Raw genomic sequence first — 27,815 nt, 5'->3', positions numbered from 1 at the left:
TTTTAGCAGAAGTTACTCTAAATTTTTAAACACTGAAATTGAATATTTTTTAAATTGACTATTATCAGCTTTTAATTTGTTATCAAATAAGAACGCTAATCCTTCTGTTTGGTAATGAAATTGTTTCCCACTAACCTTGAGTTAAATTCTTTTGTTTCAAAATAAGAAGAGCCGGGGGCGTTTAAGAACTGTGAAAGTTAAAAACTGAATCAATAACTGATGACGCGTGACACTTAAAGCTAAATACTTCCTATATTTTCTTCGTTGTTATTCACGTATAAAAAGATCGGTTTATTCCAGTAGCAGCACAATAGTCAACAAAACAACTTAGTCATGATCTCCCAGGTAAGCTTTGTTTGTACTCCACGTTTATATTCTAAAAGGGCATATTTGATAATAAAGCATATTTCAAAGCATTTGCACATATTTTCAGTTTTTTCATCAGGCTTTCTATTTAGTTAAATTAATTTATTAGACAATTTAAGTTAAATTTAATTTATTTCATTTATAACACGACATAAAAACTTACAAATAAGTTCACTTTGTTTTGATGTAAAGGTTGACAAAGTCAATCTAAATTTAATTTATCTGTAATATACTATATAAATCTGTCTATAAGTATACGAAGTACGAAATCTGTCAAAGCACTAGTGAGGAAAGTGAAATGAAAAAAATATATAAAAGCCTATTTAGTCAGGTGCTTCTGATTCTCTCAATTTCATTTTTTCCTACAAGAATGAAATAGGTTTTATTTCTTTCGGTAGTTATTTAATATAAATTTTGCCAGTGTTTTGCCAGCCTGTACCAAAGGTCACTTTAAGACGCCTTAGAGTGATACATTTTAGACAAAAATTCTAACACTGTGCATTAAGAGTAGACCTTGCGCAATATCCTGTATTGACACAAATCGAACCATTTTTGATACTTTTCCTCCAGATTTTACAGAAATATGTTTTTATAAGTAAACTTTATTATGACCACAGTTGATTTTTCTCCAGAAAAATCAACTGTGCAATTAGTGCAGATGGTAATCAATTATCAATTAGATAATCAATTAGTGCAGATGATTTCTCCAGAAAAATCAACTAAGGAGAGGTAATCAAAACTTAAGTTATGACTACCCATCTAGATATTGAATATTAAGCATTAAATATATTTAAAACTGTATTTCACCAGCTACACTGGAGGTTCTTTCAACTGTTAAAAAAACGATTGTAATTGCTTGCACCATAATTGTACGACTAATATAAATGTATAGAAACTGTAGACTTTTAAAACTTTTTTGTTAAAAAAAACAACTAATTTTAAAATATGTATCAAATGATTTAGACAAATGGACGATATCACGTGATAAATTTATCTAGAACCATTAGTTTGTTCTTTTAATAAGATGAATGCTAAATAAATGGTTATGCTAATTAAAAGCTATATTTCTTTTCTTAAATAAATAAATAGAACAAGAAGAATAAAAATAAAACATAATGAATAACTTTTGATCTAATGATCGAATTTTCTCGAACCAGGACCGATTCTTAATGGTTCAAGGGGTAACCTCAAATAGACTACTTAATTAGAGCAGATGATATTTTAAAATACGAAATAAGACACAAAAACATACTTGTTTTGAATAAAAAAAATTTACTTTTCGTCAGTTTATGATATCTGACCCTCAAAATATAAGGGGTAGTCACAATCTGGGAAATATGTCCTGCTAGTTTGTTCAGGAGTGTAGTGCTAATTTTACTATTTGCGTATTTCGCCGCATCCCGAAAATTTTTTTAACGAACAAGAACACTTTTGCACACAGTTATGACATTTGTTTATGTAAAGATAATTCCACACAAAAAATAATTTCGATTAATTATTCATTATTTTTATCAAAAATAGTCGAAACATTTTGGATTGTAAGGCATATAAATTCTTGCAGCATTTGAAATAATGTAATTTTATATGCAATTTTGAACGAAAATACAAAATATATACAAAATTTGAACGAAATTGGTCACATTGTCTCTGAGTAATAGAATTTTAAATATCTATCTGACTTTTGAAAATTTGATTTTTTAGGAACTGTTTAACTAATTTCGTCCTAATTTTATGTTTCGCCACATAAAATTACATTCTTTAAAATGATGTAAAAATTCGTATAACCTACAGAATTACTGAAGTTTTTTTTTCAATTAATTAAATAAAGCAATAGAAATTATAAATAATTATTAAAAATTAGTTTTTGTACCGAATTATTTTTGGATATTTGAATACCTATTTTGAGGATCAGGAATCCAAATCCTTGCTTATTCTGAGAAAGTACATTTTCATGTCTGATTTCGCAATTTAAAATACTGTCTGCCTCAACTAATTTGCATATTTGAGTTCAAACTCTCGAATCATGAAGTCTGAGTCCTAGTGCGAGGAAATCCAATCATTAGATCAAAAGTTATTCAGGGTGTTTCGTTTTCTTTTTTTTTTCTCTTTTGTGCAATGTACATTTTCTTAAACACGCATTTCGAGCTGAGTCCAGAAAGCAAAGCTCTCTGACAGTATTTTTTGTGTCATTAATTTGACAAATTTTATTCTCATTCGACAAATTTGAAAATTCGATTCAAATTTGATTCGACAAATTTCGAAATTAAGAGATTAATTTACAAATTTTATAAATTGATTGCCATTATTTGAAACTTAATTTATTTCCTATTTTGCAGTGTGTTCTTTTTCTTGCTTTCTGTGGCATGTCCTTAGCCCACTTGGGTTACGTAAGTATTTTATCTCCTTCCAATTAAAAATAATGCTTCTTTTTTTGTTTTTTTATTAAAATGTTAGTACTTATTATGCCCACTTAGTTATATAGCAGCCTTACAACATAATACTTACTAATAGTAAAGTCTTAAGATGCTTTATACTAATAACTAAACAATTGGTATTTTAAATGAAATGATTGTTTCACATTTTAAATCAAAATATTTCTGTTGAGAAAAAAAATTCACTGTTATAAAATTTAAACCTCACTGCTAATGGTGAACAAGAATTCGACATACTTAAAGATTTTTTTCGAAATGAAAGCTAATAATACATTCATATAAAACATTTCAAATACATAGCTACAAATTAAATAAGTATCATAAATATATCCCATAATATTCAAGAACAAATAAAATATATTTCACTCTTCAAAATCTTAGTAATGGAATTTTTTTTGTGATTTCTAGATTTTTTTTCTTAACATTGTGCTATTAATGATGTACATATGAGGGTAAATATTCTAAAATGAAAACAAATGTAAAAAAATTAAAAACTGTAAGAAAATGACAAAAAAAACGGAAATTCTTTTAAGCATGCAGTTTTATTTTGATTTCTGATGATTATTAAGACTATATAGACTATACGAATACGTTCATTTATACGAATTTTAGTGTTCATACGAAAATAATTTTCGACCTTGTTCTTGATTATTTATAAACATTTTGTAAGATGATCTAACGAATTCGAAAAAATAAATACAACATAATTTTTCACTTTTAAGCAAATCTAAGAGAAAAAAAAAAGAACAATCAAAAAATTATAACATTTATTCCCAATTTTTTAAGCCAAGATTTCACGGATCAAATTCCGACAAGATGAGAAATAAATTGAATGTTCTTTTTCTGCATTTAATATGTTCAATTTCCCCCATTTTTAAAAATTTCATAGTACAGTTTCATAAAACTAGGAAAGGACATTAAAGTAAGGAGAAACGCCATTAAAAATTTTCTTTGCATTTGAAATTACGTTTTGTATTAACGCACGCAGATTTTAACAAATAACTAATGAAAACTCCAAGTCACTTTGTGTGTAATTTGCACAATCCTTCTTACTCTGGGTGCAGGATAACAGTAGTGAACATCATAATTAGATGATGATCAACTCTCGGCTGAAGCAGTTAAAATTATAATTATTGGAATTTATGAACAACTCGTTAATTTTATAGTGTAATTAAATTAGGCATTCGATAATCATTTCAAGTCCTTTGATCATTTCCACTCCTGAAAATTCAATTTTTATTATTCCCATTTTGGCGATATTAAGCATCCTGTTAAAACAACAGTCTATGACAATAACCCTTTAACATTCATCATATCTTTGCATTATTCTATTTGAACAAATGTATACCACTTACTTAGTTAATCCATAATAAATTAACCCTTGAATTTTTATTTCTGATTTATTGTTGATTAATATACAATTTACGAGCAGTATGTCACCTCATAAAAATTAAATACTATACAAAAATATGTCATACTATGTATGTTATATTTTAAATCTTTTTACAGATGGTTGATGACAAGTACCCAGTTTATGAACATTATGCCCCAAAACCCTACAAATTCGGATACAGCATCAAAGACAAACACGGAGAACAACACAGAGAAGAATCCGGTACTGGAGGACAACACGTTGTCGGTAGCTACGGATTCACCGATGCCCGAGGAATCAAAAGACAAGTGAACTACGTCGCTGACAAAGCCGGATTCAGAGCTAAGGTCCAGACCAACGAACCAGGCACCGCCAACCAGAACCCTGCAGCGGTACTCCTCGTCTCCGATGCTCCATATGTTGGTGGTGAGGGAAACCTGGGTGTACCAGCAGCAACTGCAGGATACGGTCTTGGATACGGATATGGAGGCGTTGGTGCAGGATACGGAAATCTTGGATATGGTGGAGCTTATGGTGGATACGGAGGTGCTTATGGAGGATATGGTGGTGCATACGGCGGCTATGGAGGATTGGGATTAGGAATCTTAGGCGGCTTGGGATATGCCAGATACGGATATTAGTACTCCCCACCACTCTTTTTTTTCCACTTAAATAGCTTCTTATTAAAATCAAGATCCGAAAAATGAAACTTACAAACTAAGATATACAAACAGTTCGAATTTGTTTCTATATCTCAGATTTCATTGTTTTCAGCAGTTCTAATGTCAGTCTCACATAAAAGTACTCCCACTAAATATTTTTGTTTCCTTTAAGAATGATAAATATAAATGTTGATAAATTTCACATGTTTGTAAATTTTTTGTGATAATAAAATCATTATGTATTAGAAGTGCTATTTATTAATTTTGCGTCATAGTTATTACACAGAGTTTAATAGAAGAAAAGGGGGTCAATAGAAAGACCAACGTAAAATACTAAGCATTTAAAATGTAGATTTTTACTCTCTTCGCCTTTTTGTACAAAATGGCGAAGTGGCTTTTTTTAAAGTTTTGTTTTTAAATTATATCTTAGAGTTGATAGCTTTGTAGCAAAGAAAAGGAAATAGTTTCTTTTTTCGATTGCACGGCAGCAGTTATTTTCATTAATGATAGTTCTTAAAAAAGAATTAATTCAAATTAACTACAAATTTCCCGATTTACATTCTCATCAAAGTACAACATAGGCAAATCTGAAAAAAATTCAGATTAAATTAGAAACAGAGTACTCAGAGATCTTATTTTCCACTTTTAATTACTTTTCCATGAAGTACAAAGAGATAAAGGTATCCAATGTTAAGTTTTTTTATTACATTGCATTACATTAAGTGCATATTTGATTTAAAGGCCCCAGTATTTCCTAATAATTTCGTTGTGATTTTTATATTAAAGTTAATGATTAAATTTTAAAAAGAAACATCTAATTTCTGCGATTATCACTGTTTTATATTCCCTATGTGATTGTAAGATAAGGTTACGATTTGAAAAATTTATATTGAGGTGAAGCTTGTATTTGTGGAACACCTTACAAGAGTTTAACCTTTAAAATAATAAAGCGTACTGGCTAACCAATTTCATGAAAAACGCATTTAGAAATTTCAGTTTACATTATATACTACTCAATTATCTACTCTCTACACATACAATTTCTCGAACGGTAACGTACTAAATTGCCACACATACACGCATTTTCGGTCCATTTCTACGAGAATCGCAATTTCATCTTTTATTCATTTGATAAAGACTTTTTAATATATCTGATTAACATATTAATGGTTACATTTATTCTCTTGTTTTTTTTTATTAGATACTACTTTAAACTTCAATAATGACTTAATCTTTCGATAAAATAATAATGGTTAAAATAATATTTATAATTTATGCTTGAAATAAATAAACAAGTTTTAATAATTAATTTCAAAGTTCTTTATTTTTCTTCGAAATGCAGTTCCACGTTCTGAATTAAAATCTCATCCAAGCTTAAGTCAGGAAATTGCTTTTAGTACTTCCAGTAGCTCATTATCATATATGGCAACGTTACTTTTAAAAAGTAACGAGTAAAAGTACAAGTATTTTTAAAAAAAGTAACGAGTAAAAAGTAAAAAGTTCTTATTTTAAAAAGTAACAAGTAAAAAGTACAAGTAAAAGTATAGGTACTAAACAAAAAAAGTAATGATTTAAAAGTACATTTCTAGGAAATCGAAAATTCAAAGTAACCTAAAATTTGATTGAATAATATTCTTATGTTCTTTAATGTTTTTGCAAAATTGTAGTTATTTATTTAATTATTTTTAATTTTGAAAGTTATGGATTTATTTTTAAATTCAGAAGAATATTATAATATAATTTTATAACATAATCGTATAATATAATTTTAAAATCAGATATAATTTTAATATCAAACTTTTTATGGATTTGCACGAGAAAGAAATTTTATCTATTGATTTTAATTTTTAGTTTACTTTTATTTATTTAAATTACCATTGATTTAAAATTGTTTTACTTTATAGAAACGCGTTTTAAAAGCACGAACATAAACAAAGCAAACACGGGGTTTCAGAAAGCTTTGTGATCTTTGAGCTAGTAAAAAATAATTGAATGTGCAGTATAAGTTGAAACAGAACAGTCTACAGTTTTATTTGTAACAATGGCTAATGCTGAAGTTATGCAAGAAAATCATTTTCCGAACATTTCTGCCTAACGGAATAATTAAAATTTGTAAACGAATTTTAGTATCAGCGGCTAAATTAATACCTTCGAGTTTTCAAGAATTAAAATAGTAATTATAATAGTTTTCAGTAGCACAAATAGTTCTGAAGTTCTTAGAGATTTGACTGGGCATTGTTTGACAAGGTCGGGCATAAACATAATTTTAGTAAAAAATGTACTAGGTAAAAAGGTATTTAGACAAAAATTGTATTATTAGTGAGTTCAAAAAGAAAATTAAAAAACGTAATAACAAAATCCAACATTTTTTTATTTAAAATGTATTAAACAAATGCATAAAACTCGAAAATGAATGAAAATAACTTGCTAATTAATATTTTTATTTATTTTGCAAAATAATTGCATTTCGAAAGCATTTTTTTTTTTAGAAAGCTTACCGAGTTTTAGAAAAAAGTAACGATTTCATTCGACATTTCCGTTACAAATACTTGTACTTTTTCCCTAAAAAAGTAACGAAAGTACAAATAAAAGTACTAAATTTAAAAAGTAACGAAGTACAAGTAAAAGTACGTACTTTTTACTTGTACCGGCGGTACAAGTAACGAAAGTAAAAGTACTGCCATATATGCTCATTATACTGCCTTGCAACTGAAAAAACATATCCTTAGTGGCTTGATAACTATTTTATTTGTATTGCTTATGCTATGAACGCTAAAATATAATTTTTAAAAAAAGCTTATTAAGCAAAATTTAATTTTTAAAAAAAATTGCAATAAGTTGCTAATTGTACAAAAATGCCAAATATATGAAAACTTCACTTTTGAATTTTTTGCCACCTACGTTGATTTTTCTATTGCACGATAATATAGGGTTTAAAAAGAACTTTTAAAACTATTTAAAGTAGAATCTACAAACTAAATAAACTTAAATCACACTTTTATTTTATCATAAATTGAGTCGTTTCTGCACGAACTGGGAGTTCCATGAAACAAAACAAGGAAAATTCGACTTAATGATATAATTTATTTATTAAAAAAAGTTCCTTTCTGATGCAAATTTTAAGCAAAAAAATTATATTTCAAAAGTTGTCAATTTTATTTTTTTTTAAATTAACTGTAAATAAGAAAAGCTACTTAACCGAATTCTTTGAAATTCAAATTAAGGATTTACTATTTCAAAAATTTCATTTAAGGCTTTGTATCAAAGGGCTCGATTGCAAATATTCAACAAATTTCAAACATTTCGAAAGATTAGTAAAAATTTAGTATTTATTTTGTTAATAACATGTCTATAATTGTCCTTAGTCTATTGTTTCTTGTTATTCTATAGTTGTTTTGTCTATAATTGTCTGTAATATGTCTTTTGTTTTACAATTTGAAAGTATTTTTGTGCTGTTTCCTCCTTAAAAGTAAAATTTATAAACATATTTAACCCTTTAAATTCGGTCATAAAAAGAGCTTGAGATATGTCACGTTTTGAGAAATGGTAACATATTTGCATTAAAATATACCTAAGTATAGAGCAAAGCTTTGTATTTCAAAATTTATCAAAACTCACTCAAGAGAAAAACACAATGGCCAGAAATATCTAATCATTTACTAAGAAGTCGTAGATTTTGTTTAACCAAAACCACTGCCATTAATGATTTAAATTTATGTCTTATAATATTGCCCCAAGATTAAGTATGTTTTATGACAACTAAGACCTTATTTTTTTGAAAGTTAGGTTTCTATTTCATTGGAAATTACATTTTGTAGTACATTTCAGTTAGCATGCACTCGCTATCGAAAAACATAACAAAACTGCTTGCCATTTTAAAGCCTATTGTTCGAAAGCTGTAATTAAAAGTATTTTGCACAGGGTTTTGACTAAGCAAAATAAATTATTCGAAAAAAAATGAAGATTCAGTTCAAAAACAAATTTTATTTAGCAAACGTAAATTCAAAAATTAATTTACAATAAAAACATTTTATTAAAAATAGTTTCTTTTAAAACTTCTGTTCGGGATTTATCGTAGAAGACAAAAATCGTCTCCTAAACGATTCGGCACTGACCACTTTTTTATACGAATCAGGCATAGCCTCTTTTACACTTTAAAATTAAGGAAATGCAACATTTTTTAACATTTTTGTCACATTTCAAAATTTTTTTATTGTCCTTTTCACTAAGTTTTAAAATTTCACGGAGTAAAAATATTTAAATTTCAGTCATATTTCAGAATTTGCGTGTAAAAGCATAGTCCTTATTAACATTTTTTTAAATTTAGGAAATTAAAAGTATTCCGCCATATTAAGCAATTTGATTGTTAGTTCAAAATAGCTATACGTCTTATTAGACTATGCGTTTACAATTGAATTCTCTATTCTGCATATGCAAACATAATCAAAATTATCCTAATTTTTAAAGTTTAAGAAAATAGAAAACTTAGTTATGTTTCCGTCATATTACAGAAGTCGATTGTTGACGCATAATCTTTCCCACTAAAATATGTAGTTTATACAGCTAAAAAAACACATATATTTACAGTTCTATCATATTAAAGAATATGATTGCCTAAGTATTATTTTCTCACGTGCTAGATTTCCATTATTGTGAAATCATAATGCATTTGATCCACTAATTCATTTGATCAAATATTTCTGAATTTTACTTAAGAGAATGCTAAATCTGAGGTAGAAGAGGGTTAAGTAAATTGTCTTACACTTTGACATAATACTGAATCCAGTTGATAATGGGAGAAAAAAGGAACCGTGATCTTCAGACCTTGGAGTTTCAATCAAAGTAACAGAATTTGCAGAATTCGCAACAATTAATTCGATGGTGCTGTTCAGTTAATAAATTTTCAGGATTAACAAATCATTTCCGAAGTATTAATTCTTTAACAGCAAGATACACTGATTCTTTCACAGTTATGATATACTTATTCTCTGTAACAGTTATCCTATAATGAATCTTTAACCATTAAAATATATTGACTTTTTAACCATTACGATATATTCATTCTTTAGTAGTTACTATACACTGATTCCTTGACAGTTACGATATATGGATTCTTTAACACTTACGATGTGATGGATTTTCAACAGTTGAAATATACAGATTTTTTAACGATTGTGATATACATTCTTAAAAAGTTCTTTAAAAGTTTTTAATAATTGCGCCATACCTATTCTTTAACAGTTACGAGATGTTGATTTAGCAACAGTTTCATTCAGGTGGAATTTAGTTGATGAGCATTACAGGTGACTAACTGTTTTATCTCCATGGTTTAAAACCTTGTGGATGGTACTCTGGCGAACAGTCCCATTTTTTAACAGCTTCATTGCTCTGGATATACTGGTGTCCAGCAGTCTTTGCATGATCATCATACGTTTGATAGGAACTTAAGCACCAAACATTGCACACTTCACAATAATGTGTACGAGGAACTATTTGATTACCGGTTTCTTCATTGTGCTTAGCGGCATTATCTTGCTTAATTGAGATTTTGTTTATCAAACTACGAATCCTTCTGTGAATGGAGATCTTTTTATGATTTCTAAAAGATTCTACGTCATTAAATTCAATCCAACACAATTTACAGAAGTAGAGTTGAGGCAACTTATTCGCTCCCTTGTACTGGGAAGCATCACTCTTTTTCGCTGTTTCCGTCATCTCTTTTTGCGGTATCAACATTTTCATCATGAAATCCTTTATTCTCGTATGAAGATCGGATTTCAAATGGCGTTCGTAATAGTTAAAACTCACGAAAGAAAGGTTACAAAACTCACAACTCTTCACCATCAACTCGAGTTTCTTATGTATTTGACCTTTTGAGTGATTTTCAAGAGTCTTGACACTATTGCATTGCTTATCGCACAACTGGCAGTAGTTATGTGAGGGTTTTTTTAAGTCTTCGAAATCCTGAGCGGTAGAAGGCTCTTTGTTTTTGCACTTCATTCCCACTAGGATTTTTTCTTTCCAAAAAGAAATACATCTCATGAATTGCGCCATTTCTTTATGAATTATACCTTTTAAATGGCCCTCATAAGACTTATAATCAAGACTGTAAACATTGCATAATACACAGTAGAATAGGAGTGGGAATCGACTTGGACCTTGAGGATCTGCTTCGAAATAATCAATGCCAGTGACTAGAACCATGGTGGCATGTTCATCGGTCTTATAATGTGAAGTATAACTAGTGTCATCATCGAACTTCCTCGCGCATTGTAAACAATGTCTATTTGTATTTAAGCTCAAGTTTTTTAAGCTTTGAGCAGTAAAAGTAACGTCAGATTCATTTGGTGTGATTTTAGACGGATTCTTACTCGATTCACTGTGTTCTGAACTTTCCATATCTAAAAACACTTCTAAAAGATTCCACAGTTCAATTGTTAAAATGAGCCTCTGAAAAAAAAAGATTAAAAATTAGGCTTTGAGAGAGACTTAAACATTTAGTCAATTCGTTAATTACTTTCGTAAAATTTATTTTATGTATGTGTCGTTGAATCAGCCGGCTCTTTGTTGGAATAAGTTATATTGTATTTTATTATTGTGTAGCAGACTATGTATTATACAACCGACCAACTTTTGGGTTTACAATTATCAATATCCAACTCCATAGCTTCGTAATTTTTAACTCAACCGGAAAAAAAAACTGAATTAAGCACTGTGACAAACAAGGATTTCTGGAAAAATAATATGCATGTTCATTATTTGGAAAGGAAATCCTCCCATTGTTAGCATGGTGACCCACGATCTGTTTACTTCTGTGGATGTTTTCAATCAGCACCGACTCGAGCCGGCTGTAAAATTCATGTTGATCTTCCAGACCTAAATTCGAACCTGCCTCACCTCATTCAAAAGCAGACACTCTATCCCCTGAACCACTGAAATAAATTTTAATTTATTTTATATTTTATTACCGATTTTGAACAAACGTCTCAATTCTGAGTTTACAATTATCAATGTTCAATTCCGTAGCTTTGAAACTTTGAGTCCAATGCAGAAAACAAGGGAACCTTTTAATCAAGTGAAAACCTTCTACGGTTAACCCAACAACAAAAGGATTTTAACTAATGATTTACTTACCACTGAGGATATTTTTCGTCAGCAATGAGGTCGATTTGAGCCGGTATTAGAACTCTTATCAACTAGCCACCACTGACCTTATTTTAGGCAATAAACAGAATGTAGTGAAGATTTATTGCAAATGACCTTATTAAGTTTTCATTGCAATAGGTCTGATCCAACTCTTATCGATCGGCCTAAAGGCGTCTTGGCTGAATTGTGATAAACCTAAAAATACGATATTAGACGCATTGGGAAAATTTAAAAAATTTCCAATTTGCTAGTTCCGCAGACGTTTGCAATAAATAAACTGGATTTTTCATTTAACCTACATTATACCTAACCATGGGTTAAATAATAGATCGTCGTTAATTATTTATTGTTACACAGGCATATGACGCTCCCGTGCTACAGGTTCTAGGTTCGATACTCGGGCAGGGTAAAGTTGGCTTAGCCCTTCATCCCTTCAGTGGGTCGATAAATGAGTACCAAGCATGCTTGGGAACTAAAGACTGGGGTCCCGCGTTCGGCTGACCACCTGACCGGAACATCTGCTCTTGCACCCCAGAGCCCAAGGTCAAGAAAACTGAGATGGGCACAGTAGGCCTTGACCCACTATGGGCTGTCGCGCCACTGAATTTATTTACATATGCATATGAAGGCATGTGCGCTTATTACAGAACTGGCTTAGGCCTATTACAAAAATTACCTAGTCTAGATGAAGAGCAGCAAGCACAAACTAATAAATTACATTACAAAGATGCATCCTGGGTTACGGTGCGATTCGAATCTGTTACCTTCACACTTCAGAACGTTTGATAAATCCGATGTACTGGTTAAAATGGTCATTGTCCCTATTGCCATTGGTAATGTCTCCATCGCCATCGATTTATCGATTGTTGTGTCAAGTCGCTGTTTCAGAAGTTTTAAAATCACTTTATGGTTACATGCTATCAATGGAACACTACAGAAAATTGTTGAAGGAAAATTTGTTTCCTGACAAGTTCGTTGCTAAGCAATCACGGGGATAAAACAGCTTTCAACAAGGATGTTCACACCTCTCGGACCATTACGATTGAGTTCTAGAATGTGAATATCCGATCATTAGATCAAAAATTATTCAGGATGGTTCTTTTTTTTATTCATTCGTTTTTTTCGTATTGTACATAAGTTACTAAAATGTTACGTAGAAACGCCTTCTTGCCTTCGATCTAAGCTCTTAAATTCTGGAAAAACATTTTCATCATTAACCTTAATTAAAAAAGATGCTCAATTCATGTTTTCAAACAATGAAACTGAAATATTTTAACCCAATAATGAAATTACGATAGTAATATTGCACCTTGTTACATACGTAATAGTAACGTTTTATTTCTTACGATTTGGAGATTTATGATAATCAAATTTTAAAACCTATGTTTAATTTTACCCCTACGTATTAAAATATATTTGGATTTACGAATTGAAACCATATTGCTGTAGCTAAAATCTATCCTGTGTACATATATTGAAGATTAAGCAAACAATGAAGAAAAATAAATTGTACTTACCAAATGAAACAGTAACTAATATACGTATCTCTTCATAGATGGATCTAAACGCTTTTTAAAAAAAAGTTATTTGGATGTATGTTTGCACTAAAACAATAATAATTGCTACATCAGTCAGACTTTGTTTGGCTTGGTTTATTGGAATTACATACATTTGCAGGCTTGTGTGCTCAATTTTAGGCTTATAAACCTTTATCAAATAGAAGAACAGATAGCACAATACAGAGAAGACAGCACGAAGATACATCCAGGGTAACAGCGGGATTCGAACCCGCTACTTCCACGCTTTGCACAGCGTTTGGCGGGCGATACCGCTCGGCCAGGGAATCCAGACTTCGTTTTTTTATTGATACAGTGTACGTTGTTGTTGTTCATTTACGTCACACTAGAGCTGCACAATGGGCTATTGGCGACGGTCTGGGAAACATCCCTGAGGATGATCCGAAGACATGCCATCACAATTTTGATCCTCTGCGGAGGGAATGGCTCCCCCGCTTCGGTAGCTCGACGACCTTCACCCGAAGACGAGCACTTTACGGTAGAACAGTTTAACGAGGACCAATACCGCACACCCTCGGTCCCTACGCAGGCTGATCCAAGTGGTCACCCACCCGCACACTGACCGCAGCCAGTGATGCTTGACATCGGTGATCTGATGGGAACCGTGGCTTAGCGATCAGTCCACTGCTGGACTGATACAGTATACATTTGCAGGCATGTGCGCTCAATTAAGGCGTATAAACTTTTGCCAAGCAGAAGGCCGGATAGTACATTATAGAGAACGTAGAGATCACAAAGATACATCCAGGGTAACAGCGGGATTCGAACCAGCTTCCTTCACGCTTCGCTTTTGGTTCTTTAGTACTTTTATTTATGTCACACTAGAAGCTGCACAATGAGTTATTAGCAACGGTCTGGAAGATTCCTGAGGATGTCCGGAGACATACATACGTCACATTCCGTTTCACAGACAAGAGACATTCACATACCATCCATCCATTAATCCAGTGTTTCCCAAAGTGTGGTGCGCGTACCCCCAGTGGTACTGGAACAGTTAAGAGGGGGTACGAGTTCTTATGCGAAATATCTTGAAAAACACGAACATTTCAAAAGTTTATATTTAAAAACAAAGCTAGAAATAAAATATTTTTTTGGTTAATGGCGAGCACTTGGGTCTATTTCCCACAGGCCTCTTTCTATTCTGTTCTCGTTACCCAATGAGTACCTATGGCTTAGCCACGGCGATGGAGTAGCGTAGCCCACGTCATACAACCACAAACCCGTTTATAGAACAGGTTACATTCACGCAATCACACAGAAGAAAAGACATAGAATACAGAGAGAGAAAGAGACATCCATGCACTGAGTGAGATTCGAACCCCCAAACCATCGGCTCCGCAGTCAGGCACGCTAACCACTCTATCACCTGGTCGGCAAAAAAAAATGTGGAACGCTTCACGATTTTACTGCACAATGGGCTATTGGCGACGGTCTGGGAAACATCCCGGAGGATGATCCGAAGACATGCCATCGCAATTTTGATCCTCTGCGGACGGGATGGCACCTCCGCTTCGGTAGCCCGACGATCTGCGCGCGAAGTCGAGCACTTTACGGTAGCACAGTTTAACGAGGACCAATACCGCACTCCCTCGGTCCCTACGCAGACTGATCCAAGTGGTCACCCACCCGCACACTGACCGTAGCTAGTGATGCTGGACTTCGGTGATCTGCTGGGAACCGTGTCTTAATGATCAGTCCACTTCGGGACTCATAAGTTTGGGAAACACTGTATTAATCCATGGGTCGTGATTCTGACCTGAACCAGAGCACGATCCACACTTTGCACACCGTTTGGATGGCGATACCACTTGGTGAGGGAGGCCCCTCAGACATTGTTTCCTGTACCACTTTTCTGTAAAAAAAAATCCAGTTTACTATTTTAAAGCCTGGTTGAGGAGTTGCAGTTGGTTACCTATTTTTTCATAAACATTTGGATTGACACTAGACGGGATAGGATGGGATAGCGGGTTCGAGTCCCACCGTAATCTTCAATGTATCTTTGAGTTGTCTTTCTCTAATTTTATTGATCTGTTCGTTAACTTTAGAATGACTTATCAACCTCTCTTTGTAAAAGGAACACAGATCAGCATGTGCATGTGTAGAGTAAGTGACAGCAGACACGGAATTAGTAACCCATGTACCCATTTCCATAATATAATTATAAAATTTTTGCTTCAAATTTTGATAAAAAATTTTTTAAAACTGAGCAAGATATGAGTAACTAAATTAGTTCTTTTATACTGCACATGCGAGGGAAAAATTAAAAGGGTATTCAGAAAGTATGACTAGGAGTTTTTCACATACAGTACACTCTCGATTATCCGTGCGCGGATTATCCGGTTTGCAGATTATCCGTGCTCATTCCGGAGTCACACAAAAAATATAAAGAGAAATATTTTCAAGATTAAAAAAATTTTATTCATGAAGTTATAACACTACCAAATTTTTGGAAAGCAATATTCGTAATTGGATTGCAGTATATGGAACATCAGCAGAATGGTCAAAGGTAAAATCGTCTACGTTATCACGATCTTGGAGAAAGATCATACCGCTTGATGAACAATCCTCTTCAGATGTTCAAGAAAAATATGATAACAGTATTCTCGAACAAGCAAAAAAAATCTAAGGTTTTGAAATTCTTGATGAAGAAAATTTAGAAGATTGGTTTCAAAGTGATGCATGTGAGCATGTAGTATTTGACTGATGAAGACATCGTTATGTTGTTAAATCAAATAGTGATGATAGTAATTGATGCAGAACAGGTAGTAAATGAAAGAAATACAATTTCTCATTCTGCTGCTCTGTGGAAACTTTATTAGATTATATGGGAGGATTTGATTACGGTGACATTACTGCGGTTCGTAAAATATGCGTATCGATATATGGCGAAGACGCATTACACATTTTTCAAAAAGGAAAATTCCTAGTTTGATGTTATGCATGCAAACATCAGTAATTTTTATATTTTTTGTACTGATATTGAATTTTTCTTTAATAAAAGGAGTTTTCGGATTATCCGTGTTTTCCGATTGTCCGTGCGACCTGTTCCGGTGATTAACCCGGATAATCGGGAGTACACTGTATTTCATTTTGTACAATTAAACAAGATTTATTAAAAATGACACTGGCATTGTTGCGGATATCCTCTATAACAGTATCTTTCCTTTCACCTGTTATCTTTTCATATTATTCACTTAAAAACGAAGAAATGAATAATAACTAAATAACTATATTGCTGCAAACAGATAAAAAAAAATACCAGTGCTCATGGTGTCACATAAAAAAAATAAAAAATAAAAAAAATTTTAAAAAAATAAAATATATATATATATATATATGAATTTACTCAAAGTAAAAAGATTGGTAAATAAAATTATGTTACGAAAATAGCAAAGAAACTTTTATTGTTTGTTTACATGTTATGAACACCTTTGTTCTAATAAAAAATGTTTTTCTTCGTTTATAATCTTATTATCGGCATTATTGTTGTGAAAGTGAAATTCTTCTTTTCTAACCTTGACTTAAAACTTGCTGAATATTGAATCTTAAAACGGCTTCAGGCATTTTCCAAAAATAAAATAATAAATTAATGGTGCATGAAAATTAATCCAAATGTTTTGAATAATTTCTTTTCCGTTTTCGAATAAAAGGAACATTTTCCACTAAATATACAACAGTAGCAGAGCAAAAATAAATCATGATCTCTCAGGTAAGAGTTTTATACCGCATAAAACTTCGCATTAAGTTCCTTAATGACTTTCACATGATGGATAGGGAAAATGATTGATTCGCCCTCTTAGAGATAATCGAAACCTTTTTCTAAAATCAACTTTTTAGACCGTTTCCGACTTAAAGCTTTTAAATTGTTTGCTTATACAGGCATTTTTGAAGCACCTGCTATAAATAATGGATATTAACTTAGAAATAATGTCAGCACATAACTGGGATAAAAAAATAATAATAATAAGTTCAATTCGTTAAAATTACTCATTATTTTAAATTCTTTTTAATTGTGTCATGAAAAGATTATAAATTTAAGGTTTTCTAATGTTTTGCATATTGCAGGATGTTTTTATCGTGTTTCTCTTCACATTCTTTCGGTAAATGACTTAATTTAGACTAATGACTAATGATAATCTTTGTGACTAAATTTAGATTAATGACTAATGATAGTCTTTGTGACTAAATTTGGACTAATGACTAATGATAGTCTTTATGACTAGATTTAGACTAATGACTAATGATAGTCTTTGTGACTAAATTTAGACTTATGCCTAATGATAGTTTAATGACTAATAATGTTTTCATCATAATTTAGTCTTTGAATAATGACTAAATTTTTCTTCACATATAACAAGACATTCTTCGACTTCTGAAATTTCTTGAGACTAAATACATTCATAAAGCTTAAATAGTAAGATATATATATTTGCCATAAAACTGCCTAAAAAATTAATTGAGTCAAACTTCTTACCCTTGTTATTGGTGTTATAAATTCAATTGCTGTTATGAATTCAATGAAAATTCAAGCATTCTAAAAGTTCATGTTCTTTCATTTTAGTGTTTCCTTCTTCTTGCCTTATGTGGCATATCACTCGCCAACTTGGGTTACGTAAGTATTATTTAAAATATGATTTATTAAAGATACGTCTTTAGCCTTTTTGTATCTTTAAATAAAAAATTAGACTACACGCATTTCTACTTGCTTTATAAGTAAAAACGAAAGATTTGAGATTCTCATAAATATTTAGATCCCTATTTAGGTAATGAAAGATTTTAGACTCCTACCTAAAGATTCATAAATTCACTAAGCTACTTATGCGTTGGTTTAAAGATTACGTTACAGGCTATACTTATTGCTTTAAAAAATAATTGCAAAACATTACAGATTTCAATATAACGAATTCAAACATTTTAAGATTCACTATAGAAAACATTAGACAGGTGGATAAAATTTTAAATTCCTTGCTCTATTTTTTTAATCTTCTTTTGTAAGCTATGATTCTTCTCTACGCAATTTCTGTTGCTTAATAAGTAAAAACAAAATGATTTGCAATATTTCATAATTAAACTAAATGAATCCAAATCAATCAGATTCCTGATCTGAGAATATTTTTTAATTAAAAATTTTACTTAGTACAATTTAAATTGCTTTATATTATAAGCATGAAACGTTGTTTTAAAATGGAACAGAATTACACAAAGGATGTAAAGTACAACTTAAGAAGTTAAACACAATTCTGCTAAATAAAATACTGTACAAAAATGCTTTATGTTATTATATTTTATACCTTTCAATCGATGGTCAATGACAAGTACCCAATCTATGAACACCAAATCCAGTCGAATTTGATCGATCAAATCTGAAAATTGTCTTTATTTAAAGCACTAGAGTAAATTTCAAGTGCTAAATAAAAATTTCAGCTATGAAAAATTCATAAATATTCATAGCGATTTATTTATTGAAATGCTAACTGAAATTGAATAAATGTGAACTACATTTTTTAAAAGGTTTTTTATTCCACGTCTAGATGATCGATGACAAATACCCAGTCTATGAGCACTATGCCCCAAAACCCTACAAATTCGGATACAGCATCAAAGACAAACACGGAGAACAACACAGAGAAGAATCCGGTACTGGAGGACAGCACGTTGTCGGTAGCTACGGATTCACCGATGCCCGAGGAATCAAAAGACAAGTGAATTACGTCGCTGACAAAGCCGGATTCAGAGCCAAGGTCCAGACCAACGAACCAGGCACCGCCAACCAGAACCCAGCCGCAGTACTCATCGCCTCCGATGCTCCATATGTTGGTGGTGAAGGATACCTGGGTGTACCAGCAGCAACTGCAGGATACGGTCTTGGATATGGAGGCGTTGGTGCAGGATACGGAAATCTTGGTTATGGCGGAGCTTACGGTGGATATGGAGGTCTTGGATATGGAGGAGCTTATGGTGGATATGGAGGAGCTTATGGCGGATATGGAGGAGCTTATGGCGGATATGGAGGACTCGGATTAGGAATCTTGGGTGGTCTTGGATATGCAAGATACGGATATTAAACATAAAAGTTAAGATTTTCCCGAATTCTATTTCATTTGATTGAAGTCACGTGACTTACTCTTAAAGTTATTTCCAGTTTGTACAGCCAATCTTTAAAATTGTGTTTAATATGTAATCTTAATCTTTAAAGTCATTTTTAATGTATAATTTTAATCTTTTAAGTTACTAAGCTCTAATCTTTCAAGTGTTTTTCTTAAGTGTTTTTCTTTTCAAATCAAATTTAAATTTTTAATATATTTTCAATATTATTTACAATCTTACTTTAAAGTCATATCCTTTAGTTATTGTACCATTCACAGTATTTATTCTTGGAAAGATACTCTTTAAGATTGATTAATTCTAAACAGATTAATCTTTATTAATGAGTATTAACTGTGGATGTTTATCTCAGATAACTAATTGTGATTTTATTCTTTTGCTAAATTTTATTCTAATTGCTAATCTTTATTTAGGGAAAAAATTTCTCTCAAAAGCAGTAATTTTATCGTAAACTTTTATTTCACATTTTTACCTACGGAAAATGGTTCACAATTAACAAATTGGTTTTATAGGTGTTATTTTTCTTAAAAACTACTTTTCATTAGTGATCTTTTATTTACCCTTTCTTATTCCAAAGAATTAACTTTGAAAAGAATTTTTCTGATTAAAAGACTCGAAAAATTGTACTTGTTGTTCCCTTTTTTTTACTAAATTTAAAATTTTCTTAAGTAGATCTGCCATCATTATTTATTTGTCTAGTGAGTAAGTCATTGACTAAAAATCTTTGTTTCTGGTGACTAAAAAGTTTCCTTTGTAAATAAATGTTTCTGATCACTGTTTGTAACTCAAATTGTTTCATTGTGAATGAATAAATGTTTTTGCTTTATTAAAAAAGTTTCTTTATTTTTTGTATTTCTCTTGTATCCTTTTATGGAAGGATTTTGCGCGTGAGGCTTAAAAGAAGCTGGTTTTTGGACCGATATTGTTCCTATAGTGTATAAAAAAATTGCTACAGATAGATTACACATAGATTACAAATCAAATACACATTCCATTGAGCAAAGCTTAATCAATGACCACTATTGTGATCACTATTCAGTGATCACAACCTGTTCAGCTCTATACCAATGTTAAAAACTAGTATTAAATATCTTCAAAGGAAATCATCAGTTTGCTTGCATTAAAACTTGCTTTTTTTTCAATGCATTTTAAATTCTTCTAATTTATGGTTGTCTCAAATAATCTGATAATTTTCCAACTTTTATTGAATACATTATTAGAAGCTTTCATTCGGGTTATTACCTAATATCGTTCAAATCAGCAGCAACCATAAAAAGTGTATACACTATTTTTTTATCACCCTTTCAAAGACGGTGAAATAAAATCTCTCTTACTCATTTTAAACAATTATATAAATCATTGAAAAAAATTTTACTTTTAAAACTACACAAGACTTTATCAAATTTAGAAAAAAATAGAAGGATAAAGTAGATCCCTTCATTTCCGACTTGCATACACTGACCACAATTCTTATGGTTCCTCTTGAGAAAATTTTATAGAATTTTCTAGTCCCTCAAAGTGCTAACCATGTTATCGTGCAATTCTTTAAACTTGATTAATCAATACTATGACTAATATTAAGTGGACGCAATACAAAATGTAATATCTTCAGTGTATTTGCAAAGTACTATGGTTCACGGCAGTGATATATTAGTGATATATTGAACCCTTTGGAATGCAACGCAATTTAATCTCCTCCTTGGTGCATCCCGAGCAAAGTACTTGTAACGGCATAGTGGTTTACACCTTTCAGCTGCTTCTTTGAGCTTCCATTCTCGCCATGCTTTTTTAACATAGTTTTTTGAAACTCTGTCACCAAGAAAAATAAAAAAATCCACATTTCTAGTGCTATACACTCGTAGAAAAGCGATTATTTTAAACTATATGTATCATCTTCGTGCGAAGAATTATCCATGTTTTAGAACGGACAAATAACTTAAATATTTTAAAAGTTATTAATCTTTTTTTTTTTAAAATCATCTAGACAATTTTTCCTCTAGAATGAGAATTATAAAAATCACTGCCTTATTCCCAGTATCTACAAATTTTTATGAGCATTGGAGTAAGCATTGAAGTAAGTTTGTAAATATTAAAAAATTAGACCACACACGCTTTTCGTTTTCACAAAACTGTGACTTTTCTCCATATTGACGATTTGAGCCATTTTTATAGTAAGCATTGACTGCGCTGGCTTAAAATAAGCTAAACTTGACTTAACAGTCATGAGTAACTGTTGAAAAGTCATAGCAGTTTTGAAAATAGCATATTATTCGCAAAGAAACATTACGTCATATGACGACAGGCGTTGTAGGACGGATGGCAAGCTGAAGTCACGTGGGCAACCTGGAGCTCAGTTCCGTTTTCCAACGACATGACTGTCTACCAGAGCATAACCATCGCATTAGAATTCGAATCCTGAATTCCCCCTTTTGTAATTCGGCAGGTCTAATAGCACCACCTTCGTCAATGAGTTTCACTTTACGGTGGTGTCTCTGAGACAGTTATTTGTGTTTTTTTTTAATGTTATTTAGTTAAAATTAAATTCCTAGTGCACTTTAGCATTCAAATAGAGTCTCGGTGCTGCCATCTAGTGTGGCAGAAACTAGACGTCCAAATTAACATGGCCAACGGTATCTCACCCATTGTGGTGGTCCTAAAAGAGTGGATACCACTTCTGGAGAACGCACTAGGGCATCGGGAAGACTGATTATGCAGCTCATAAGAAATAAAAAAAAATGTTATTTCGTTCTATTCATACGTAGCGCAAAGTATATCTTATCCTTATTTGAATAATTAAAAATATGTTAAAGTAATCTAGAAAAAATTTAAATTACTAACAAGTAAAAATAATCTAATACTCCTTTAGATTACTTCCAAACGGTTTTATAAGTGTTGAAATAAAATAAAAAGAAAGCTTTTGAGAGGTTGTTGTGCAGAAAAACTATCCCAGCAGTAATCATTTTTATAGGGACAAATTAGAAAACAGTTAAAATTAAAAAAAAATAGTATCCCTTTTAGCAACAAAATTGAAATTCAATAGGGAAGGTCGTGGTTTTAATGATGCATCGTGGATTCAATTTTCAAAACTTTTAAAGGTTCCTTCCTTATTTTCGTTCTTATTTGGGCAGTTTTATAATTTTTCAGAATGTTTATTCGAATACATTGTGGCAATAAAATTGGTATAGCATCGCAATTCCCAGGTATAGTTCTGTTTAAAAAAATTTCCTTACTTTTAACGTGTAAAATATCCCAAAATAAAACATTTGAAATTAGGCTATGAATCATGTGAAGACTTTTAATTGTCATTTAATTTAAAGTTTTCACAGAAGCATTCAAAGCTCTCAAAGACTTAGTGACTTTAAATAATTAAAATCGCAAAGAACGGAAAACCCATAAAAATTCAATTGAAGCTTTGCTGTAAAAAAGATAATTGTAAGGCAAATTACGTGCTTTTTTCTTGTGCAATATTCTATTTAATATTTATATTAATATTTATATTAATATTCATAAATAAGGTCGCAAATATATTAAGATGATTTTTTTAAACTAAAATCACGTTTGCTCTGATAAAATTTAATTTCGTAAAGCGAGAAATAATATCTACACTTAAATACGCATGACGAAAAAAAATTTAAAATTTAAACATAGCAAATACATTAAAACTGAAACTGGTTAATACAGGTATATTTTATTTTTAATAAATTTACTTATGACATTTTAATCAAATTACTACATCAAAGTAATAGTAGTATTTGAAAGAAACATCCATAATATTATTAATAATTTACTATTAAAAAAACATTTAAATTAGAATAAAATGAAGAAATCTAAGACAAATAATGAAAATAAGTTTTTTACTTTTCCTTAAGCTTAACTATGATTCTTCTACAATTTGAATTAGAATTTTGAATTATAAATAAATAATAATTTCAGTTGAGAGATCAAGCTTAAGTGATTAGCTCTAAATTAAAATTTTTCAACCTATACCGTTATACTTTAAACAGCTTAATCTGTAATACTTCATTGTGCATTTTATTGATAATAATAATTTTAAGTGCTTTTTCTTAAAAAAATACTTAAATGAGAAAGAATACTAAAAAGTATTTAAGTATTTTTCTCTATAATGAATAAAAAATTTAAATTAAACAAAAAGAAATTTCATCGAAATTGAGATTTTAAAATTTAATGAATTTTTAATTAATTTAATTTAATAAGTTTTATGAATTTAATGAATTCAATTAATTTAATTTTAAAAATTTAATAAATTTAATTAAATGAAGTCTTAAAATTTAATGCAAATTAATAAACATTAAAAAATTGAATAATATGACAAATTAATGAATCAAAAAATCAGTCATTCATCGAAACAATAAATCTGCCAATGAATTTTTTAGTTAGCAAGTTAACGAATAAGAGAAAAATAAGAAATCAGCAACCAAGTAAAAAAGAACAATATGTTATTTAAGCTATAAGTAGGCGAATCAATAAATGAGAGAATTAACGAATCGAAAATGAGGAATTCAATAAATAACTAAACTGCAGAATTAGTAAAAATCTAACTTCATAATCAATAAATGAGTAAATTCGCGATATAGAGAATAAATATCAGATGATTTGGTCATAACTTACAAATACCATTTACTGACTTTCTTTAGTTGAACGATAAAGAAATTCAAAAACGAAATGTGTGAGTAAGAATTCATAATTTGGAAAATTAGATTCTGTCTGACTGTATGAGTTTCCTTATTTGATAAGCAATAATTACAAAGCAAAATTACAAATGAAAATTAATCTAAGAAATTGCATATTTTTTACAAAGGAAAATCAAGTTAGCTAAACAATAGAAATTAAGCATGAAAACTAACAATATTTTTGTAGCGAGTTTTCAATTTCAACTGCAATTTCAACTTAAAAATAATAATTTCAAAAAAAGCACGCGTGTATAAGAGTATTTGATTCTCTGACTTGGAAAAACAAATGAAAGATATAAATCTTTGCATTTCTTTCAATGTTAACAGTGATACAGAAATAAAAAACTGTACAGACGTAAGAACGACGGAACATAAAAGACGGAACAAAAAATAAAAAACGGATCAGCAGTTTAAATTTTATCTGAATTTCACGTTCAGTGCGCAAAAAAAAAGACGGACCGCCATGAATAACTTTTGATCTAATGATCGGATCTTCACGTTCTAGGACTAATCTTATTGGTTCGAGGGAGTGACATCATTATATGCTAATTAATTAGAGCAAATCAGAGACAAAATTTATTTTCTGTGTATAAATATACCTTTTTCGACGAATTCGGGAGTTTTGAATTCGCGTCCAAATCTTAGACCTCTTAATGTTAATTTTTCTTTTTGCGTATTTCATCATATCTCCATTATTTTTTAAGAGAACCGAAACTCTTCTGTGTCTGTTTTCGTATTTTTAAACGAATTGACGTATTTTCACCATTTCATCAACATATTTGAGGTCACTTCTTCGAACCATTATGATTTGGTTCTAGAAGGGAAAGATCCGATCACTAGATTAAAAGTTATTCAGGGTGATCCCTTTTTTCGCGCACTGTACTATGATGTTTTCTTAATATTTCAAGAAGCTTATTTTAACATACGTTTACTCTGAGTATGTTCTATTTTAAATAACAAATTAGACGCAAAGGACGTACTCTTTCATAATAAACATTCTTTTTTACGACAGGCTAGGAATTAAAACCCAAAAATATAAAGTAGACGCAATCTAGAAAATATAATCCCCATATTTCAGTCGCGAAAGGTGTCTGAAATTTGATTTAATTAATGTTCAGCTGATTTTGCAATATCTCTCCTACTATCAGCTGATTTTACATTATATCTCCTGGAACTATTTTGAAGAATCAAAAACCTTTTACACAAAATTATTATTTTCTTTTATCCAAAATTTATTTCATACAAAGTGTAAATTTTTAAGATTAGTAATTTGTTTTTATCACTTATTTTGATAATGGTTAAAAACATTTTTGACTTTAAGACTAATTTTTTTTCACACATTCTTATACATTTTACTTACACATTTTCCACGTAATTTTAAAAGACAGAATTTGAAGTTCAAACGGAATTGTTCCGAAAAACTTTCATTACTGCAAATTTTTAAATACTATTTTCCTTTAAAAAATATCTTTATGAAGTTCTATTTGTACAATTTATTTCAAATTGTGAACTTCATCACTTCAACCTATACTATTCAAAATCATTTTAAAAAAAAGTACCTAGAAATTCAGAAGCTTTTCTATCATTTTATTTTTTATTTTATGACCGCCGTTGAACAGTCGACCCAATTTTTGGGTTTACGACTACAAATGTTCAACGCCGTAGCCTTGTAATTTTGAACCAATCCAGAAGACAAGGAAACTCCTGGATCGGTACCCCCAGAGGTATTGATTTGTTATTGGAACATGGAGGACTTTGAGACTCGACAGATTTAACGTGCATCAGTCACCATTTACTACACGGGGAGTCTTCGACCAGCAGGGACCGAACCCACGAACGCTTTTCTATCATTTTCTATCATTTTAATGATAGAAAAGCTAATTAATAACACATGGCTCCACACTCTGCTGGCTGTTCCTGCCAACACCGAAAGCATCTGCAGGTGTTGGCAGGAACAGCCAGCAGAATGTGGAGCCATGTTTTATTAATTAGCTTTTCTATCATTAAAAAATTAATTAATAAAACATGGCTTCACACTCTGCTGGCTGTTCCTGCCAACACCTGCAGATGCTTTCGCAGATCTTTTTGGCTTGCTTTGCTATTTGATCTCGCTTCATTCATTCATTTGATATTAATTTATATTAGTTTAGCTTTGTATTTATGATTATACTCTTTTTAAAACGAGGTTCTAAAATATACAAATTGTACAATCTATGAAGCCAATCTATTTTTAAATCTATGTATTTAACGATTTGATTTTCATTTTAGTTAATTTATTTGAATGAATTTCATTCATTTGTATAAATTTATAAATTTTGTAAAGTAAATTGTTTATTATTTAAGTTGTGTACTGCGCTGACCGGACTGTGTAGGGGTCACGGCACTGGCCTCTCATCAGGAAGGTTCTGGGTTCGAATCCCGGACAAGGCATGGATGTTCTTTCCTTTGTCTGTACTATCTGTCCTTACTGTTGGGGCAACGTTTGCCCACCTAATATGAGTGACCCTGAAAGAGTGGCCAACAAATCTGCCCTTCTGATGCCTGTATTGACGAAATGTCTTTAGCAGGGGCACTGGAGAAAAAAAAATTATGTACCGTAAAAAAATAGAAACTTAAATCTCACGAAACGTTTTTCGTTTTTGACGAAACCATTTCCTAGGATATGCTCTTAACGAACATTTTGTCAGAGTGATTGAAATTACCATCGCCACTTCTTCGAGAAAATGGATTTCGTCAGAAGTAAAGAAATTGTTCTTCACTCTATTTTATTTTTCAATATATATATATATATATATATATATATATATATATATATATATATATATATATATATATATATATATATATATATATATATATATATATAATAAATAAATAAATAAATACAAGAAAACACTAAGAAAGTTAAGAAAAACAATAAGTAACACTTAACAATAAGTAACTTATATATATATATATATATATATATATATATATATATATATATATATATATATATATATATATATATATATATATATATATATATATATATATATATATATATATATATATATATATATATACGGGTGGCATTGTCTATTATTTTTTTGGAGGTACTAAGTAGGTGCATCGATGTCACCCCAACACGGACAAATATAACGGAGAGGTAAATTAAATCAAAGCCTGAAGTGGGATATTCGAGCCATGGATTTTTCTCCTAGATCACCAGTCAATACGGCCAGCTAATGTCAGCATTCTAGTTTCGATCATATAGTCTTCATTCTTGTTGCGTCGCACTAATACATCTCACACAATGCTTTGCGATGAGATTCCAAGTTAAGGAAACATTTTCGTCACATATTTGAGAGTTCACGCTCCATCATACATCCCGTGATTTTGTGTCAAAATGATTCTCTGATTAACAAAATGCTGCTGAAGGATTGCAGAATCGTCAAAAGGACGAGTTTTATTTCTGAGAGTGT

The 27,815-nt window shown here is 30.8% G+C and overlaps 3 protein-coding genes across 4 annotated transcripts in view; 2 read left to right on the top strand and 1 right to left on the bottom strand.

Moving 5' to 3' along the window:
* LOC107456632 (cuticle protein 14-like) overlaps positions 1–5,004 on the top strand; it is a 37,773-nt gene extending 32,769 nt beyond the window's left edge. Inside the window, exons 1-3 of one of the 2 annotated variants that reach the window (XM_071187966.2) lie at positions 206–345; positions 2,703–2,753; positions 4,308–4,998. In XM_071187966.2, coding sequence (XP_071044067.2) covers positions 334–345; positions 2,703–2,753; positions 4,308–4,811 — 567 coding nt within the window. In that variant the 5' untranslated portion in view covers positions 206–333 and the 3' untranslated portion in view covers positions 4,812–4,998. Of the gene's footprint in view, positions 1–205; positions 346–2,702; positions 2,754–4,307 lie in introns of those variants that run through there. The other variant, XM_087157087.1, reaches the window with a different exon arrangement.
* A 3,792-nt stretch (positions 5,005–8,796) lies between these two features.
* On the bottom strand, positions 8,797–13,667 carry LOC107456712 (uncharacterized). Its single transcript, XM_016074695.4, has 2 exons — positions 13,496–13,667; positions 8,797–11,282 (listed from the first exon to the last, which is right to left on the bottom strand). The coding sequence occupies exon 2, from the start codon at positions 11,229–11,231 to the stop codon at positions 10,149–10,151; it is 1,083 nt and encodes a 360-aa protein (XP_015930181.3). The 5' UTR covers positions 11,232–11,282; positions 13,496–13,667; the 3' UTR covers positions 8,797–10,148.
* Positions 13,668–17,157: 3,490 nt separating this feature from the next.
* Positions 17,158–20,512, top strand: LOC107456804 (uncharacterized). The gene is made up of 3 exons (XM_016074799.4): positions 17,158–17,264; positions 18,117–18,167; positions 19,087–20,512. The coding sequence occupies exons 1-3, from the start codon at positions 17,253–17,255 to the stop codon at positions 19,618–19,620; spliced, it is 597 nt and encodes a 198-aa protein (XP_015930285.3). The 5' UTR covers positions 17,158–17,252; the 3' UTR covers positions 19,621–20,512.
* Positions 20,513–27,815: the final 7,303 nt, after the last annotated feature.

This window comes from Parasteatoda tepidariorum, chromosome 2, assembly GCF_982258835.1.
Source record: "Parasteatoda tepidariorum strain Cologne lab strain chromosome 2, Ptep-v5.0, whole genome shotgun sequence".
NCBI lineage: Eukaryota > Metazoa > Arthropoda > Arachnida > Araneae > Theridiidae > Parasteatoda > Parasteatoda tepidariorum.
The sequence above is the reverse complement of the archived record's forward strand: the minus strand, read 5'-3'. Positions and strand labels throughout refer to the sequence as shown.

Bases quoted from the DNA above. Each gene is read 5' to 3' on its own strand.
- LOC107456804 (XM_016074799.4), top strand. The intron at 18,168-19,086 runs GTAAGTATTATT...TTCCACGTCTAG, and splicing joins CACTCGCCAACTTGGGTTAC to ATGATCGATGACAAATACCC.
- LOC107456712 (XM_016074695.4), bottom strand. From the start codon at position 11,231: ATGGAAAGTTCAGAACACAGTGAATCGAGTAAGAATCCGTCTAAAATC.